This window comes from Syngnathus scovelli, chromosome 1 (assembly GCF_024217435.2).
Source record: "Syngnathus scovelli strain Florida chromosome 1, RoL_Ssco_1.2, whole genome shotgun sequence".
Classification (NCBI taxonomy): Eukaryota; Metazoa; Chordata; class Actinopteri; order Syngnathiformes; family Syngnathidae; genus Syngnathus; species Syngnathus scovelli.
Genome location: NC_090847.1, coordinates 22,831,526 through 22,848,361, shown reverse-complemented (window position 1 = coordinate 22,848,361; position 16,836 = coordinate 22,831,526). Strand labels below are relative to the sequence as shown.

Below are 16,836 nucleotides of genomic sequence, written 5' to 3'. Positions count from 1 at the left end.
TATTATTATCATTATTATTATTATTATTAATAATAAAAACATTATTTTTAAATAAATGTGTGTGTGTCTACATAATATATACATGTCTATAATATATATATGTCTGTCTCTACCAAAGTCGACTGCCACTTCCTTAACCCTCAGAGGCTACCAACCGTAGTGCAATTGGTTATGTTATGCGAGAAAGCCATGGCTTTCAACCGCCTGAGTTATACGTAAAGGTCGGATGGTTCTGACTGAGCTAGCCTCATTTATAAGGTCTAGCTGCATGAGTCCCTGCATTATTTATGATCCATGACACCGGGTTGCGGTGGAGAAGAGTTGTAAGGGTTACTGAGAGAGCAAAGCCCATCTTTCTTGGGCTTTGCGTGTGTTGCAAATGTTGATTTTTCATCAGGGTTCGTTCGAGGTCACAAAAGGTCACCAAGACCTCTTTTGGGATATGGGCTTGGTCCCAAACACCATTACTATGCCCACTTGATTTGTGATCACTACAGGCGAAGAAACAAAGCAAAAAATACTTCAAAAGAGAGAGGCAAAGTCAGATCCTGATGGACTGACATATCGGGGAGGGTTGATTGATATCAGCTACAAGAAGAGTTAGTGGAAAATGCGATGTTAGCTAGTCTAAAACCAAATTCTGATGTTGCAAAGCACATCAAAGTGAGTTAAACTGGTTCTTTTAATACTAGCTAATTTAGCATTAATGCTAGCCAGTTCAAAATGTTACATACTTGACAAATATGTACGGAAGAGGCATTTGGTTTCAGATTTCAGTTAACGAATATACGCATCGATGACAGTGAATGGGTTTAAATTTGGGAGTCGAATCAGTACTCGTACTTTGACCAGAGTCACTGCCACGAGTGCATTGCAGGGTTGCTCACCCTGAGTCTCACGTGCTCAGTACCCAACTATGTCTATGAATTACTGCTTTTCCAAGGTCGGAAGCCTAATTGCTACCATGTCATCAGCTAAGAGTCCCCCCTGACCCATAGTAAACCTCCACCTGCCGCACCCTGACATCAATCCTACTTGTCAGCCCCCTGCTTGTGGTCAGCTGTTGAGTTGCCTTTCATTTGAGGCTTTGATTGCTTGCTCGCTTGCTAGCTAAGCTGTCATCATGCACTCGGCCTTGGAGTGGCATTTTCACACTCCTGCTCTTTCATGAGTCCAAATGCTCGTTTACAAGTCGAGTCAAGGGGCAGGCCGATGTGTTGACTCGAAGGCATGGGGGCGGATGGAGAGAATGGTTTGGCTGGGAAGTTTTAGCCGTATGTTTTGGCCGCGGTGCGAGGGCTGCAGAGGACCTCGGAGGTGCTGGCAGAGGCATAATAAAGCAAGCCGAAAAACGCCATTGGGGTTATACGGCCACGAGGGTCTATCTGAATCATTTTGATGACAGACAGAGGCAATCCGATCGCGTTTACAAGCCAGTGTTAGCTTTGTCGGTAGACTCATGTTAGGGTTTGGGTTGAGGTTAGGGTAAGGGTCATATATGAAAAATGAAAATAACAATAGGATTGCTAGGGGACCATTTTGGACGTTTCACACGATTGTATTGACTCATTAGAAAGGTTCTGAAACCAAAATACACTTCTTGCGTGTTACGTCATAACTCGTTTGAAACGTAAAAGGAATCAATAGGTAAGCAAATGAACGATTCCTAGCAATCAAAATTCTTTGAACTTCAAAAAGAACAGCAAATCTATTTTGTCAATACTTTTGACCTACCAGCGGATCGCATTGATTTCCACTGGGCTGTGTCATTTTTATGAGCGGTGACATGGATGAGGCCATCTTTTTGACTCGTTAACAAGTGCTGCTACGGATCAGCCCGAGTGTCACGACCTGATTTCAGATGCCACAGTCCCTGTTTGCGTTTGCATGCTGTCTTGGGTTTATTCTTAGCACTGCTTCATCTCAGCTGAATGGGACATCTGGCCTTGTGGCAATGCAATGATAACGTACGGAAATGAAGACTGCATGTTGCCTCTCAAGCAATTGTGGCATTTATCGCCAGTGCCTTGCAGCTGCAGCTTTCTTGTTAAGAAAAAAAAAAATGTACAGGCAGTAAACCATACTTTAAATTAAAAAGCTGGACGAGTTTTAACATTTTAAGAGGTAGCATATTAATGAGCAATAATATTTGATGTGGGCCATTAGCACTTTATTTTCTCAGTGTTTTAAAGGTATTGCGAATAAGTGCACAGCCGGTGATTGAGCCAACACATTGCTGCAGCACGTGACCTTCAAATATTGAGCACTCGCATTATGTCATTGGCAAATATTTCTCCTGAAGAGAAGCAACTATTTTTGTATTTATGATTTGACTATGTGTTTACCCAAAAGTCTAGACAAAGTCGAGCCAAGTCAATTCCTAAAGCTTGTAGTGCATTCTAGGCTAGTACTGAAATTTCCCACGAAAGTTCAATAGATGCATTCGCTTCTCTCCCAAAAAAAAAAAAAAAAGTGTGTGACATCTTTTTGACATTAATGACTAGGTGAGGCCCACTTAGCTCCAACCTGACAACACAGACGCAAGGTCAGATAACAAGATCATGTCGCAATTAATGCAGGATTGTTATACTTGTATATAATCTATTAAACCTGTATTGAGCGGAGCACTAACTCGCCGGCGTCCCGTGGGAACAAAGCGCTTCATTTTGGCAATGTTGCGGCGTTGCTTTTGTCGACGTCGTCATGGTGATTATCGGCGACACAGAGCAAGCGGTTCGCTCCTTTGTGGTTCAGTCGTACACGTGCTGCAGCTTTAGTAATCGCTCCGTGCAGACGCTGAAAGACGCATGAAATTGTTGAGCAGTTTTCCAATCATATTAACGTGACGTAAGGAATCAGTTGTGTAGTGGGAAATTACGTAGTTTCACTTAATTGGCCTGAAAATCCTCATTTATTTTCCCCCCAAAAAAGTCTTCATGCTTTAATCCTGTTGACTCGATGGGTTGTCAATTAAAGAGAAGGCCGTTCCAAACTAATTGGAGTCAAGCGGAGAGACTTGAGCTCTCATTAGGACAAAACAGGTGGCTGAAAAAACAATGAACGCTTTCAACCAAAAAGAACATCTTGCCACAAGGTTTGTCCTGATGCCCCCCAGGCCGGCGTTTCCTGGTGCCCCTGGTGAGGACCAGTTGACAATCAGTTTTCTTACTACCTTTAGGCCCGCTCAACACTAATTAACTTCTTTTATTCTTTCATTTGACTTGGTTTTAATTATTTTGCTGTCATTGTTCATTGTTTGGACCTGGAAGCTGATCATGAATTGCCAGTACCTGGTGACAATAAAGATGTCATTATGTAATATAGGCATAATTTTCACCTAAATCCCACCCAAATACATATTACTCCTGGTATATGTGAACTTTGGCTTAATAAAGGTTGGGAAAAACTAAACCTGATCCATTGATCCAATCAGAACAGAAACCAGAGCCAAGTATGACACGGTGACCCACTGACCTACGCTATCTCTGGAAAGGCCCCGCGGCGTAATGTGCCGCTTTGGTTACTAAAACAATTTGAGAGCTGATCTCACCACAGATCTTGATGGTTAATCAATCTCAAGTGGTTTCCTTTTTGCCATTTCTCACTAAAGCTAATATTTGATTGGGGCCAACATTTTGAATCATGTGCTGTAGTTTGTGCCAGATCGACAGATTAATGTGGTGACCTCTTGAGCCACTGAAGTGGTGCAAACGAGGAAAGTAGATAAACATTGCGTAACATGTCCTAAATTATTGTGTGGCTACTTTTTTAAGTACTTTTTTTTTTGCTTTTAAGCCATCTAGAATTTAAAGGGTAATTTATTTATATACTTGACTCCTGTATTTTTCTTCCTAATTACCCTCGCATATTATGATAGTAATATACGACATACTGTTTTCCCACTAAATTGCCTTCATAGCTATTCAGATGGTTTTTTTTCCGTGTCTTTGTCATCTTCACTCGAATAATGCGGCTGGAGTTTCCATAGTGGAGGTTTTCTTGGATGTAGCACAACTTCCCATAGCTGACATCATGTTGATCTTATTTACACAGCAAACTAGTTGATAGTGAATTAACAGCCATCTGCTCGCAGCGCACTCAATTTTTCCCCCTCACTCACTCCAAGATGCAATTAAACAACACTCAGTTCCACATTACTGATCTCTTTTTTTTTTTCTCAATTAACTATCCATGTGTTTGCTGATTGGCTGAGAGAAGTCACATGCTCCACCCTATTTTTAATGTACCATTTATTTCAACACAGGGAAGAACATGCAAACCACTGAGAATGAAAGATAAAAAAGGGCAATTGACTTTAAGGAAATGTTTATGATAAAATTTGGCTACAAATATTGGTCCTTATGGATTGTGGTTGTCAGTCGATGAGGGATTTGCACTGCAAGTGAAAGCAAACGTATATTGAAGAAGCATCGCTATTAGCAACAGCCTGGGTTAGTCGCCCAATTGCTCATGGAAGTGCTTCGAGGTCCCTGGAGGAGTGTAGATTCCCATGTCACATCTGTGTATATATGTGTGTGTGTATCGTGTGTGTGTATCATGTGTGTGCTGTTAGGCATCAGCGTCTGCTGTGCGTGGGTGGTTTGATAGCGCTGAGTAAAGCAGCTGTCTTAACCAGTTCCTATGTAATCTCTCTGATCAGGCTCCCTGTAAACACCAAATCATAAACCCAGCCCAGAACTGGGCCCAAATTGGGGAGGGGGGGACTCAAGAATACCTGCACATACTTTCCTGGATGAACACATTCACCCACAAAGGGTAGTTTTACAGAACCTGTGCAAATGTGGTGGGAACACGAACAGACTTTTAGTCTTGCTATCAGATGTCCGGTCAAATTTGACCTACCGTATTTTCCGCACTATAAGGCGCACCGGATTATAAGGCGCACTTTTGAGAGAAATGGAGGTTTTTAGGTGCGCCTTATAGTGCGGAAAATACGGTAAATATGATCGAAGCTCTGTCCTCTCCAAACAATTTGAATTTTCATAGATGGGCTTGTGTAGCATGAAAATCTCGGCAGCAAACTCTGTGTCGTGTGAAAATCCTTCAAATGCAGCGCCGGGAGCAATGAAACACATTGAAATATTTTCATTTTAATGTCACACTCGGATGTGACATTTTCTCATCAGGTGACGCGGGGAGCTTCTCCATCCTTGCGCCTCTTTCTTGTTACGGTAAACTATCAAGAGCGCTGTCGAGCATTTGTGAAAGACACAGCAACATGTCTGGATGGGCCACCTGCATAATTCATGTGGCGGCGTTGAGCTAAATCCTGTTCACTCAACACCCCCCCGCCCTCCTTGCTTGATGTACTCTCCAACTTTAGAATGGCTTCTATGGAGTCATAATTCGACCACCACACACAGACATACAGAAGAAATTGTAATAGTTCTACAAAAATATATTAGAACTTATTTTTTGTCAGATTATACAGGTGTGCCTAATGCAGTGTTTTGTTTTGGTTGTTTACATTTTATATTGAGAGAACAGCAGTGACAACTCAAATGTGTGTGTGTGTGTGTGTGTGTGTGTTTGCGTGTCCGTGAGTGTTAACAGCTGTGATGGCTTGGCTGATGAAGTAGTAAATGTTTACACGGAGGAGCGGCAGCGTGTCAACTGGATATCAGACCTCTATGTGATTGTCAAATGCTTTTCAATTCATCTTCTGAATCAGAGCACTAGAGCTTTTTTGTCATGACGTCTTCGGAGTGGCAAAAAACTATGATAATTTGACTCTTTGGATGCTTTATGTAATTCTGCACGGAGGCCAGGCTGGCTGGCACTCGTGGGTCGGAATTGACCCGTTGACACCGCTTTTGTTTGTTTGTTTGCCTCTTTTCCACTCGTAATGTGTCACCAGGTTAGTGATTCACAAAATGAACAAGCTCAGTTCATAGCTTGTTTTTGAAATTGGTTCACCGTTATAAAAGTGAAATGGTTCATAGTTCTCTCGAATCGCTTATCAGCCAGCCGATGCTAATATGCATCAAAATATCAAATATCAGCCCCGATGATCAGTCCAGCTGATAATTGGCCCATCCCCAATTTTTATTCCAAGTGTCAATATATGTACACAGCAAATATTGTATTAATATGTAATACTGTAAATCTCTGTGCGCCATGCAAAATCTAATAACGGGATGCAAAGCAACTCATTTAGCTTTCATGGTTATCTAACATTAGCCCATACAGTCGACGTATATGCCGTGAAGCGAGAAATGAGCCGCTTGGAGAGAAATGTCACCTCCCTCCATATAGCAAATATTATTTATAGGTAATGTGTGACCATGCTGTTGTGTTCTTTGTGCGGAGGAGTCACTGCACTAATCATCTTATGCATAAAAAGATGACAGACGTTTCCTGCAAAAACCTTTGATGAATGCAATTTATAAACATTATCTTCCAACAGCAGGCTAGCCATTGCGGTTTAATGATTGTGTGATGAGCAGGCGACGATAATGGAACAAATAGGACTGGTACATTATACGATTTTCGATGTGGATTTGCAACACTGTACGTTGCTTATTTAAGCCGTCATCAAATACATGTGAAAAAAAGTCAAGTCACAATTTCTAATCTGTCATATTTGGATCATACTGGATTGTGTATTTGATGTTTTGACCCATGAGTGGTCACTGGGCTGGGTTGTCTCATCTTGCTGATTTTAAGAAAATTCAATACATACATCAACTGAGTGTAACATCGATGAAAGGTTTCAGCCAAGGTTGATTTTCAAACCCAAAATTATTCTTTATTCTACGTAGCACTAGTTAAGCCCCTTTATTATTGTATATTTTTTGTTTTTATTTTGTTATTTTATTTGTCTTATTTATAAATATATTTTTAACCCTCTTTAGTCAAGCATCCCCTTAGCAGTGTGAGAGAAAACAAAATCCTGGAGCAAATTATTTTTTGAGAAACTGAGGCAAATTGATCAAATATGCCATGCGCTAAAATTACCATTGCATTCTCATAGTGCGGCGATGGCACTATTAGTGTTAAGTGGCCTTTGTCTAGTGAAGCATCACTGAATTAAATACGTATTTAAAGAAATACATTCAAAACCTGGAATTCCGTTCTCCACATTAGCATGAGTGAAAATATCTAAGCCGAGCAGCCATCATTCATAGTGCCACATGCATCGTTCGGCACCACGTTTGTCAAATCCCTCTTTGAATGCATCCAGTTTTTTTTTGTTTTATTTATTTATTTTAAATCATGTCACACACACTTTTGTCTCATATGCGAGTGGGCCTTTGTGTGATGTTTTACAATTCAATCCCACACATCTTCCATCATCCACCAGGTTCATAGACTGATGACATGCATTTATGACTCATCAAGTGGTGTGTGTGTGTGTGTGTGTGTTTGTGTTTGTGTGTGTGCCAAATTGGGCTCTCTCCAAGGCCTCTCTCTGATGCCGGATCAATATGCTTTCATATGAGTGTCAATCATGACAATTTCATCACATCCATCTTGGCAAGCAGGCGCTGGTATCAATCGCTGTATTCACACCTTCGCTATGCGTAACAACAAACGGCAAGGTGACAGGCAACCAGATTTTTGTCCAACTTTCTCACGAGGAGCCTCACTCCACCAAAACCATTCCACAAGACGGCATCCTTGATTCACCTACTTAAGTAAACCGCACAAGCATTGTCATTTTATTTGGGCGAGTTCTATTTGTCAAGCGCTTGACGGATGCGTTCCCGCTGCTTAGAAGCCATGACTTGGGTAAATTGAGCAGATCGCACGTCATAAATTGAAAGGCATTCCCGTGGCGCCGTCGGGGCTCCACTTGATAAGACACGTCCTTGAACTCCACTTGAAGATAAGACAGGTTTGAACTCTCGCTGGCCCGTTACGCAACACCTTGTCTACACACAATCAAGCGTTCTCGGACAAGGAGGCGCAGGATGGTTATTGCATATCACTTGCTTTATACTCCATGTCGTCAATATTGCTCGCACCCATCACATCAGAGCTACTATGGCAATAAATAAAACTAGTAGAGGCCTTCTCTGTCAAACGTGGGAGGTTTGAATAAATGAGCCAGTAAGCCAAGTGACATATAACTCAACTCTGCTTCTTCTATTTGGACTCAGCTCACCCTTAAAGAGCGATTTATTTCTGTCAGAGGTGCAAGGATGTGTTTTGCAGTCTGCTGAAGGTCCAGAGGAGCAACACGGGTGCCGGTAGATCATCGACTATAATGAACCCTGGTGACGGCTCACTCCAGAGCGCTTGTGCTGATCGAGAGTGAGATGGCGGGCACTCCAACGTCATCCATCAATCGCAATATGTGCTCTTCATCAAGGCTGTGGCAAAAGATGAAGGAGACGGGCTGTAATTGATGGCCGCCACCCTCCATCTCGTTTGAGCCTACTTCATCACATGCGTCCGTGCAGACAAGCTGGACTTAAGCTTGATTTGATGAGACTTGCGTTTATGGGATTCAAGAATCGAGATGGGCAGCGAGATTGGAGCGTCCATGTTTGTATTGCCATCAGTGAGTGTGGATTTGAATCCTGGCTCAGACCTTCCTGTCTGGAGTTTGCTTGTTCTGGTCGCAGGGGAAATCAACCTTAGCAAGAAAGCGTGGATTTCACTTTCCCCAGCCGCTTCATCCAGTTTTTCTGAAGGGATCTGGAGATGTCTCCAGTCCATCTGAGAGACTCTCCAACTTGTCCTGGCTCTTCCCCGCCTTCTGCTGATGGGTTGTGCCCAGATTACCTCAACGTGACGGTGTCCAGGAGGCATTCTAAACCTGATGCCTGAGCCACCTCTTTTGGTTCTTTTCAAATCCCCTTCCAGATTACACATCTTGTCATTTTAACTCCAAGTGAGAACTCAGACAACTTGAGAAAGATGTCACCCACTTGTTCTAAAAACAACCTAGACAATGAAAGAGACTTCACTTTCCCCAGCCACTTTGTCCAGCTCTTGAGGGTACCCCAATATGTTCTGACACCAACTGAGAAACTCTCCACCACCTTCTTCTTGGTGGGCTGTGCTCGGAATGCCTCACCGTGGAGGTATGCGTGAGTCTTCTTAACCCAAATCTGGAGGCTCCAACTCACCTGGCAACCAGAATGGGAGAAGCGGAGCTAAATGAGGATCTAGATACAAGAGAGAAATGCAAGGTTGCAATGAAATACAGTTAAGGCAGAAGATGTTGGCTGACCTCCAAGTTGTCCGCCGCCATAAAACCTTTTTATTAACTTAACTGTACATTTCAGTCTTCTTAATAAATCATGGTTGTCACTTTAACCATATTGTATCGAGCAGTCCGTGTTTTGCCCATTTCCCATTTCACGTAACAAGATGCATGAGTGCAATTCCAGCTGCGGATTTCTGTCCACGCACACATTTGTCCAGGAACCTTTCTAATTGACTTCCGTTGTCTATTGCAATTCAAACTAATGAGATTAAAGCAATCGTCCACCAGGGAGTTTGATTCTGAATGTCTACTGAGCTCTTCATGGATGTGGTGGTAGCGTGTTCCTTGTTTCTAGAAAGATTGCATTTGAGTTATTTTTTGTCCCGATCAATTTGTGAGATGTGTGAGAATTAGTTCACCTTGATGGATGGCTGCGGACCTCCCCGCTGCCAGCAACTCAGTTGGAGCTGAATGGGGTCAAATACATGGAGGAGAAACTATGGAACATTCTCAGTTCTTCCTCAGCTCCATTCAAGTTTTGTAGTCTCGCTTTGTTTTGACCTTCTGCCTGTGCAGAATTGTTCTTTTAGGTGGTTAAGAAGCCTGTATGAGGAACAGGAGATGTGCAATGGATTAAGTGATGAAATGTTTCCGCCTGTGCAACCCTGATTATCGTCTGTCGGTGAATGTTTTATGCGGTGTTCCCATAAAGGATGCTGATGTTGAGCATCGACTGGTCTCCTCTCACTGTGGCAAGGACTTGAGATTTTATTAGGGACTTCTTTCTTTCTGAAATTAGCTGTCAGACATTTTTTGACATCATTATTAATGATGAGAGTGCAAGTAAATTTTGTGCCTGGGTTGCTCTTAATTGGGCGTTCCTTTTTTTTTTTTTTTTATGCGTGCCTTGCTGTGATTTAAACTCAATTACTTTGTAGTTTGCCTAAAAAGAGCAAAAGTATTAAATGTAAAGTTGTTGGGATTTTATTTCTGATAAAGTAGCAGAAATTCTCTGCATGCTGTTACTGATGGAACCAACAATAATTAAGTTTATAATTTTTGACAAATACATATTTTTATTTATAAGGAAAAAGAGATTATTTTTTCAAAAATTGTATTAGTCTTACCTTGTACTTTTTCTTATGTGGAGAAAAAAAAAAAAACTTAAATTGCATCACTTGTATCACAAGGCACTCACTCGTTCAGTCTTTCTCTCCCAAGTACGAAAATAAATGCTTTATTCATACATGTTGTAAATGGAGGTGAAACGTGGCATTGTTGTTGGTTATGGTGACTCTTTGGTTCCTCAGTGGTCATTTCCATTCAGAGGGAGGCCCACTTAAACCCATTAGAGAAAGAGAAGACCACATTTATTTGCCCTGATTTTGTTAGTTGCTAATCCACCAACAGCTCAAAAATGGGTCAGTGATTGGCGCCAAGCTGGGCCTGTGCCCACAAGAGGACAGATGTAACACACACACACACGCACACACACACACACACACACGCACACACACAAGCACGCAGGGCTTTTCACAGCATCCCTGGAGAGGATTAGACACATAGGTTCATATATGTTGCGTGTACAATAAGAGCTTAGCATCACTCGGGGTGAGCATGACATCGTTGCCTGGTGTGACCTGGGGGTCCCGTGCATGCTTTCACACCTGCCTGCCTGCTTGCGAATGGGATGCGTGTGGAAGTCCAAGTGGGGAGAACTAGCGACTTACTAATGACTTGACCTTGCAGTTTGCACGCTTGCCTTGCAGCTTGTTGCAACTTTTGCTGCAGCCCTGTTTCCAATGCCTGCCGTAACATGAACATTCAAGTCAGATATTTTGCTGTTTATGTCCCTTCATTTTAGATGTGTTTTTTTTATTTTTTTTTATTTTTTATTTTATAAACTGTCAGGCCTTGATTGAATTTACTATCCTTCTAGGTTCCACGTCCGGACATTTTAGATTATTTTACTGCCTAAAGTTCTTAACTAACAAGTTTTACCACCAATATAAAATATCTATTGCTTCTTTATTTTAAACTCTCCAAATTCCTGTTGGGTTGTTAAACAACTCCCAAAATATATATATATATTTTTAATGTATTCTCAGTGTGACATTTTGAATACTGCTGCAGGGGAGATCCCATTTCTTGTAAGATTCAATCCACTGTATAAAAGTATTTTTTTAAATTGGTTTCAATTGGTCAAAAGTAGATTTTGATGTAAATAATAAATATTATTGATGTATACAGGTGAAATTGGAAATGACCATATCTGACAAAACATCCCTTAGGAAGTGCCGATACATTAGCATTAACACAACTCAAATAGTTCAAAAAGACACGTCCTAAATTTGAAGCATTAGCGATCATGCGTTTTGCCATTGGCTTTAGCAAGGATACTTTGCTAAAATCCCCAGGCAGTGGGTCCGTGCAACAAACTAAAAGTGGAGCCCAAGCCTGTGGAAATGAAATAAAAACGTGCCCATACACAAAGGCACCTGCTGACGAGCAGATTTCAATTTTTAGGTTAGCTGCCAGAGAACCAATGGCTGGCCTCCTGTAGTCCTTGAAAGATCTGCTCAAATATTAAAATGAAGGCAAGCTGGGGTCGATCAATAACCTCTGCATTGTTTTATTTAAAACCGCATTGGTTGAACTCTTTCTTAGCCTGTTTTTTTTTCCAGTAAATTTTCTGTTGTTGTTGTTTTGTTTTTCTTTCTATGTGTGTGGTGAGTTTTCTAACTTCAGTTCATTCTGTTATGGCACTGCCGCAGTCCAGGATGATGCCGCCCCAGGTACCCAGGAGTACATTATGTTACGGCAGGACTCCATCCACTCTGCGGATATAAGGAGTAAAGGGTCCCCGTTTCGTGCTAAGTGTCACGAAATCTTCTGCTGCCCGCTGAAGCAAGCCGTCCACAAAGAGAACGCTGAGCCCGAAGGTTTGTTCGCACCCCCTCCTTGTTTTAATTTGCTGATGCTCCCCCCCCTCGCCCGTATCCGTCCTGCTCCCTCCCCCTCTTCCCACCACCAACCTCTCTCTCGTATTCTGTGTGAACTGATAGCTCACTCTCCTCCAGACTCTAATTCCTGCCCCATTTTGTAGAGAGAAACTGCTGTCCTCTTCCTAGTGTGTTTGTTTTCAAATATGCGTGTATGTCAATGTTTAGCTGATGATTCCTTGCAGAGAGCCTGCAGGGTGACACCATTTTTAAGTGAAAACAGATGGGGGCAAAACAAAATGTGGTTTGGTGTGAAAATGATGTTTTGGAGCATGGGTGGGCAAATACCGATAGATGTATCAACGTAGCGGGTTGTTGCAATGGCAGCCGATACCAGTCACAGATACCAATGTGTGGCTGTTTTACGATCAGGAAGTAAAGGGCTTCTCTGACTGCCATGTTTATCTAGATGTTCTGTATCCATGTCAATCATCAAATATATCCTTTAAGATGCAATTAACACATTTGTTTATATTAACACCTTTAGTGTGTTGCTACCAAAATCTGTTAGTTTGCTCACTCCATTTTTGCATTTTCACTTTCAAATTCCACCCGTCCTTTTATATGCCCGTTCAGATGTAAGTTCCTTGTCAATGAATTGTCGCACTTGCTATAATTTAGATGAGATGTAGCTGCAGATATACTGAAAAGCTGAACTTTTAAGTTTAAAGTAAGTGACTGTGGCAAAAGTCAAGTCATTCTTGAAACTATATCATCGGAAAAAACAGATACAGGGTGTACTGTTTTGGAGTTTGCGTAATCAAGTTTCCCTGCAGGAGGCAATTGGATCCGAGAGCTATTACGGTTGCTCGACTCTGTGCTTCCATTATGGTGCCCAAATGAGTGAATCAGGTTTGAACCTGTGGCGCCACAGATGAGTCACAGCAGCATCGAAGCTGCAAAGAAACGCAGGGACACAAATCTGAGAGTCAACCAGACTCCCCTGCGATCAATCACCTCTCTGCATCATTCTCTTGAGTTTTATCTTCAGCACCTCTGGATTCTTCAGCTTTCTTGAAGAATTGGTGCGTGTCACTCTTTTACGATGCGCCGTCTCTCCACATCTGAAACAAAACAGCACGCCTGAAGGGGCAGATTTGTGTAAATAGCGCATTCATAATGCAGGAGACTGAGAGACTTTGTGTTTCAATGTGCCAGCTCTGTGATTTATAGTTCGACAAATATCCACATTGACGTGTAAACACGGAAGCATATGGGATGAGTAGTTCCCGCCGTCAAACACTGCAAGCTAGGAACGAGCCTGCCATGCTCATTCTATAAGGTCATTCGTTTTAAATGGTGATCTCCAACCATGGCTGTACTTAGTAGCCCTAATCTTTTGCCAATTTGATTAAAAATTCAATCCTCATTGGTCAGAGTACACAGCCCTGTGGAACTCCATTACTTTTCGCACGCTTTGGTTAACATTCAGATGTCGATTCCCAGTTGGTCATTCACAAATTCACCTACTGGTATTTGTGTAAGCTATAGCGTATGTTTGAGAAAAAAAATAAAAAATTCTTGACCTTTTACCCCACCACACTAATTTTTTTAGCTAAACAACACATTCGCCAAATTGAAAATTCTATTCTAATTTAAAATTTGGCTTTGTGAATGTTTGATGTGCACGGTACAGACACATGGCAGACCATATAACGCCATCGGTGATTGTTTCATCATGGTTCACATTCTGAATAACAAAAAAAGAAATAGTTTTGAAGTGAAGTTTGAAGTTTTTCTCCCTGACTTATCCTTGCCAGTATTCTTTCAATATAGCAATTTTTACATAATCGTCAGAATCTTATAATATTAAATCAAGTGACTCAAGTGAGTGCTAAACTTGTTTCTATTATTATTTTGTTAATCTAAATCAAAGCTATGTTATTTTCCCTAAAGGCCGAATGTAGTTAAGCACCTGCTCTGCTTAGTTTTCAGTTCGCAGTCTACAGCAATTAGTCTCATCCGTACTGAGAAAAATAGCTCATTGGCTGCTCACTCAGCCGCGAGAATGTAAGCAGTCTGTACGCCGCAAGTGAAGCCCATCTCTATTCATTTCCCACGGCTGCTGCAAGACTGTCGGATCCGGTTCCGCATGGCAACCGCGGGCCTCGGAACTTAGGACAGGCGCATAATAACTTGCTTCGTTTTGCCGTTGACCTTTGTCTCTCAGCGCTTACTCTTGTTAGTCTACGTATTGATGAATAAATAATGTGCGCGTTAATGTGATTTGGTGCCTGGAGAAGCTCGGCTAGCTCGGCAGAAAAGTGTCAATGTCACATCTGCAGTCTGGCAGCGCTACTCTGACCTTTTTAGGGGACCATCTCAAAGCTTACTCGGGCCTTTTTCATCATGTTGAAGGTTACCTAAGTTTTTAGACATTAAAAATTCTGACGTCTTGTTCCAAATAATCTAGATTTAAAAAAGCCAGTAAAAATGGAAAATTTGACAATTTGATCACATCCTTGAAAATCACGACTCAGCTTTATTTAGAGACTCAAGGAGAAATATACAAAGTTCCAATTCATATTTGAAGTTGTATTACAAGTCACCAATGATATTATTTTGACCATTGATATCTCAGCTTTTGTAATGAGCCTCATTTGAATTTGGCAAGCGAGTCTTATTGTCGGGTTCATCAGTCCGTAGCGATCTGCCTGCGACTTCGGCCCATTTCCTTTTAACGTGCTGGCCTTGACACTGATTGTTTGTTTACTTGCTTGATAATGGTGCTTAATTGTCTGGAGCGTATCCAGGGTGTTCCACGCTTGCTTTTGCCAATTCTGTCGACTCAAGTGATCTGTGGGAGAATCTATTTTCCCTTCTATACTCTTGTAGCTTCGTAGGGAATAACAGAAGCAAACAAGCGATTTATGATCCCATAAAGATGATGTACAAAGATGCTTGATGTGTCCTGTAAATTAGCCGCTTCAATAACTTTACGAGTGAAAGTACTCAACAAAGCTCACGTGGAGTGGTCTTGTCAAATATTCATTCTCTTTCACAGCATCATTAAGAGCCCGCTGTGATCAAGGTCATTTTAAATGCCTGCGCCAAGACAATGGAGAGGTTAGATATAAATACTGCATAGTGTTAATGAAAGGCTCATTCTTCAAGTGGCGAGTCTGCCAACTGGCTGCGTGTCGCATGCGGCGAGCTTCACCCGGGCCCGCAGCGCTACGCTATTTGCCTCCGCGGGTGTTTGGCAAATGAGCCCCGATGCGAGATACTCATTTGGGTCACGTGACGTGCCCTTCACCCGTGACGCCAAGTCCCAGCGGAATATTCTGCCGCTTTTGTTGGGTAAAATTGACATGCTAATCATTTAAAATTGCTAGAGGGGTCAAATGCAGGTCCAAAACATCGAAACCCTGACACAGCTTGGCTTCAACCGGCAGGTAAACGATCGTGCTAGAGCTAAAGCCAAATTTCCCTGAAAAATTTCCAAATAGATGAATTTGCAAACGCTAAACTGCAAATATGTATTCTAAATCCCAAATTGTTTGACTTTAGAGGTGCCGATATATTTGTGCCAGTGAGATATGGCTACCGATGTTTTTTGTTGATTTTATAGATTCAACCCTGGTTTGCATGAAAGAAAAACAAATGCTAATAGTGTTTTGACTGTATTCGCTAGATAGATAGCTGAGATACCAATGAAAAAGTTGAATGCAATAGTGGGCTAAAGCCAAACATTTGTCAAATCAATATTTCGCAAAAGGTGATTAAAAATCCACTTACAGTAGCATAGAAATGACATTGCACCCAAGCTAATATTTAATATATTAAATATATATTTAATAATATTTAATTTATGAGTTTTCTGTTAATCTCTGTCCCTCTCTGGGATGTTTTTTGCCATCTTGGAAATTGGAATTGGGCCAGTGTTACACTGATAAATCAAGAAAAAAAATACTGAGTGCAATAACTGAGTTCCCTGTGTGGTTCTAAATTAAAACCTTGTGTGTCTCTCTATTCATTTCGGCCCCTAACTTAAAAATGACTAAAGTTGGACCACTTTTAATCACACAACTAATCACGGCCTGTCATATCGACCGACCTAAACTGTTTTTTAAAACTCGCACTTTTTTTGCTTGTGTTTGCGCACATATTCTCCGGCAGGACTATTAATATAAACTGTTAGCGTAGGATTCTGTCATGTGCTAATAATGTGAAGGGAAAAGGGCAACATGCGGGTTTTGATGAGAAACAGAGGCTCTTCAGTGTAATCATGGAAATGCCACCAAAAAGGCTCCCGGGCGTGCATAGACACGTGTGATCCGGTGGGCTTCTGTTGCGTGTTTGCGAGGAATGTGATGTAATGCGCCAACTGGGCGTGCCGATGTTCGCATGCAAATCATCCTCATCATCATCCTCTTCCTCATCATCATTATTATCACAAAGCCAGCATCTCTAATCTGCTCTTGAATGCCAGCGTGTTGCTGATTACGTCCTAATCTCTTTGACCCAGCACGATGACGGTGCAGATCGCAGGTCAAGCCTGGAGATCCAGGAACTTCCCCGTTTTCTTTTTCTTACCCTATGACATAGGTGTCAAACACAAGGCGCGGGTGTCAGATACGGCCCGCCACATCATTTTATGTGGCCCGCAAATACAAGTTGTGCATTCATATTTTTAAAATATTTGAACAGTTTTTA

The 16,836-nt window shown here is 41.7% G+C and overlaps 1 protein-coding gene across 5 annotated transcripts in view; it reads left to right on the top strand.

Annotated features, from left to right (window-relative positions):
- fgf13a (fibroblast growth factor 13a) overlaps positions 1-16,836 on the top strand; it is a 58,916-nt gene that overhangs the window by 16,280 nt on the left and 25,800 nt on the right. For 3 of the 5 annotated variants that reach the window (XM_049738010.2, XM_049738000.2, XM_049738018.2), the window contains one exon: positions 11,953-12,120. The exons of the other annotated variants lie outside the window; for them this stretch is intronic. In XM_049738010.2, the coding sequence (XP_049593967.1) occupies positions 11,953-12,120 (168 nt within the window). The remainder of the gene's footprint in view (positions 1-11,952; positions 12,121-16,836) is intronic. 5 annotated transcript variants of the gene reach the window in all.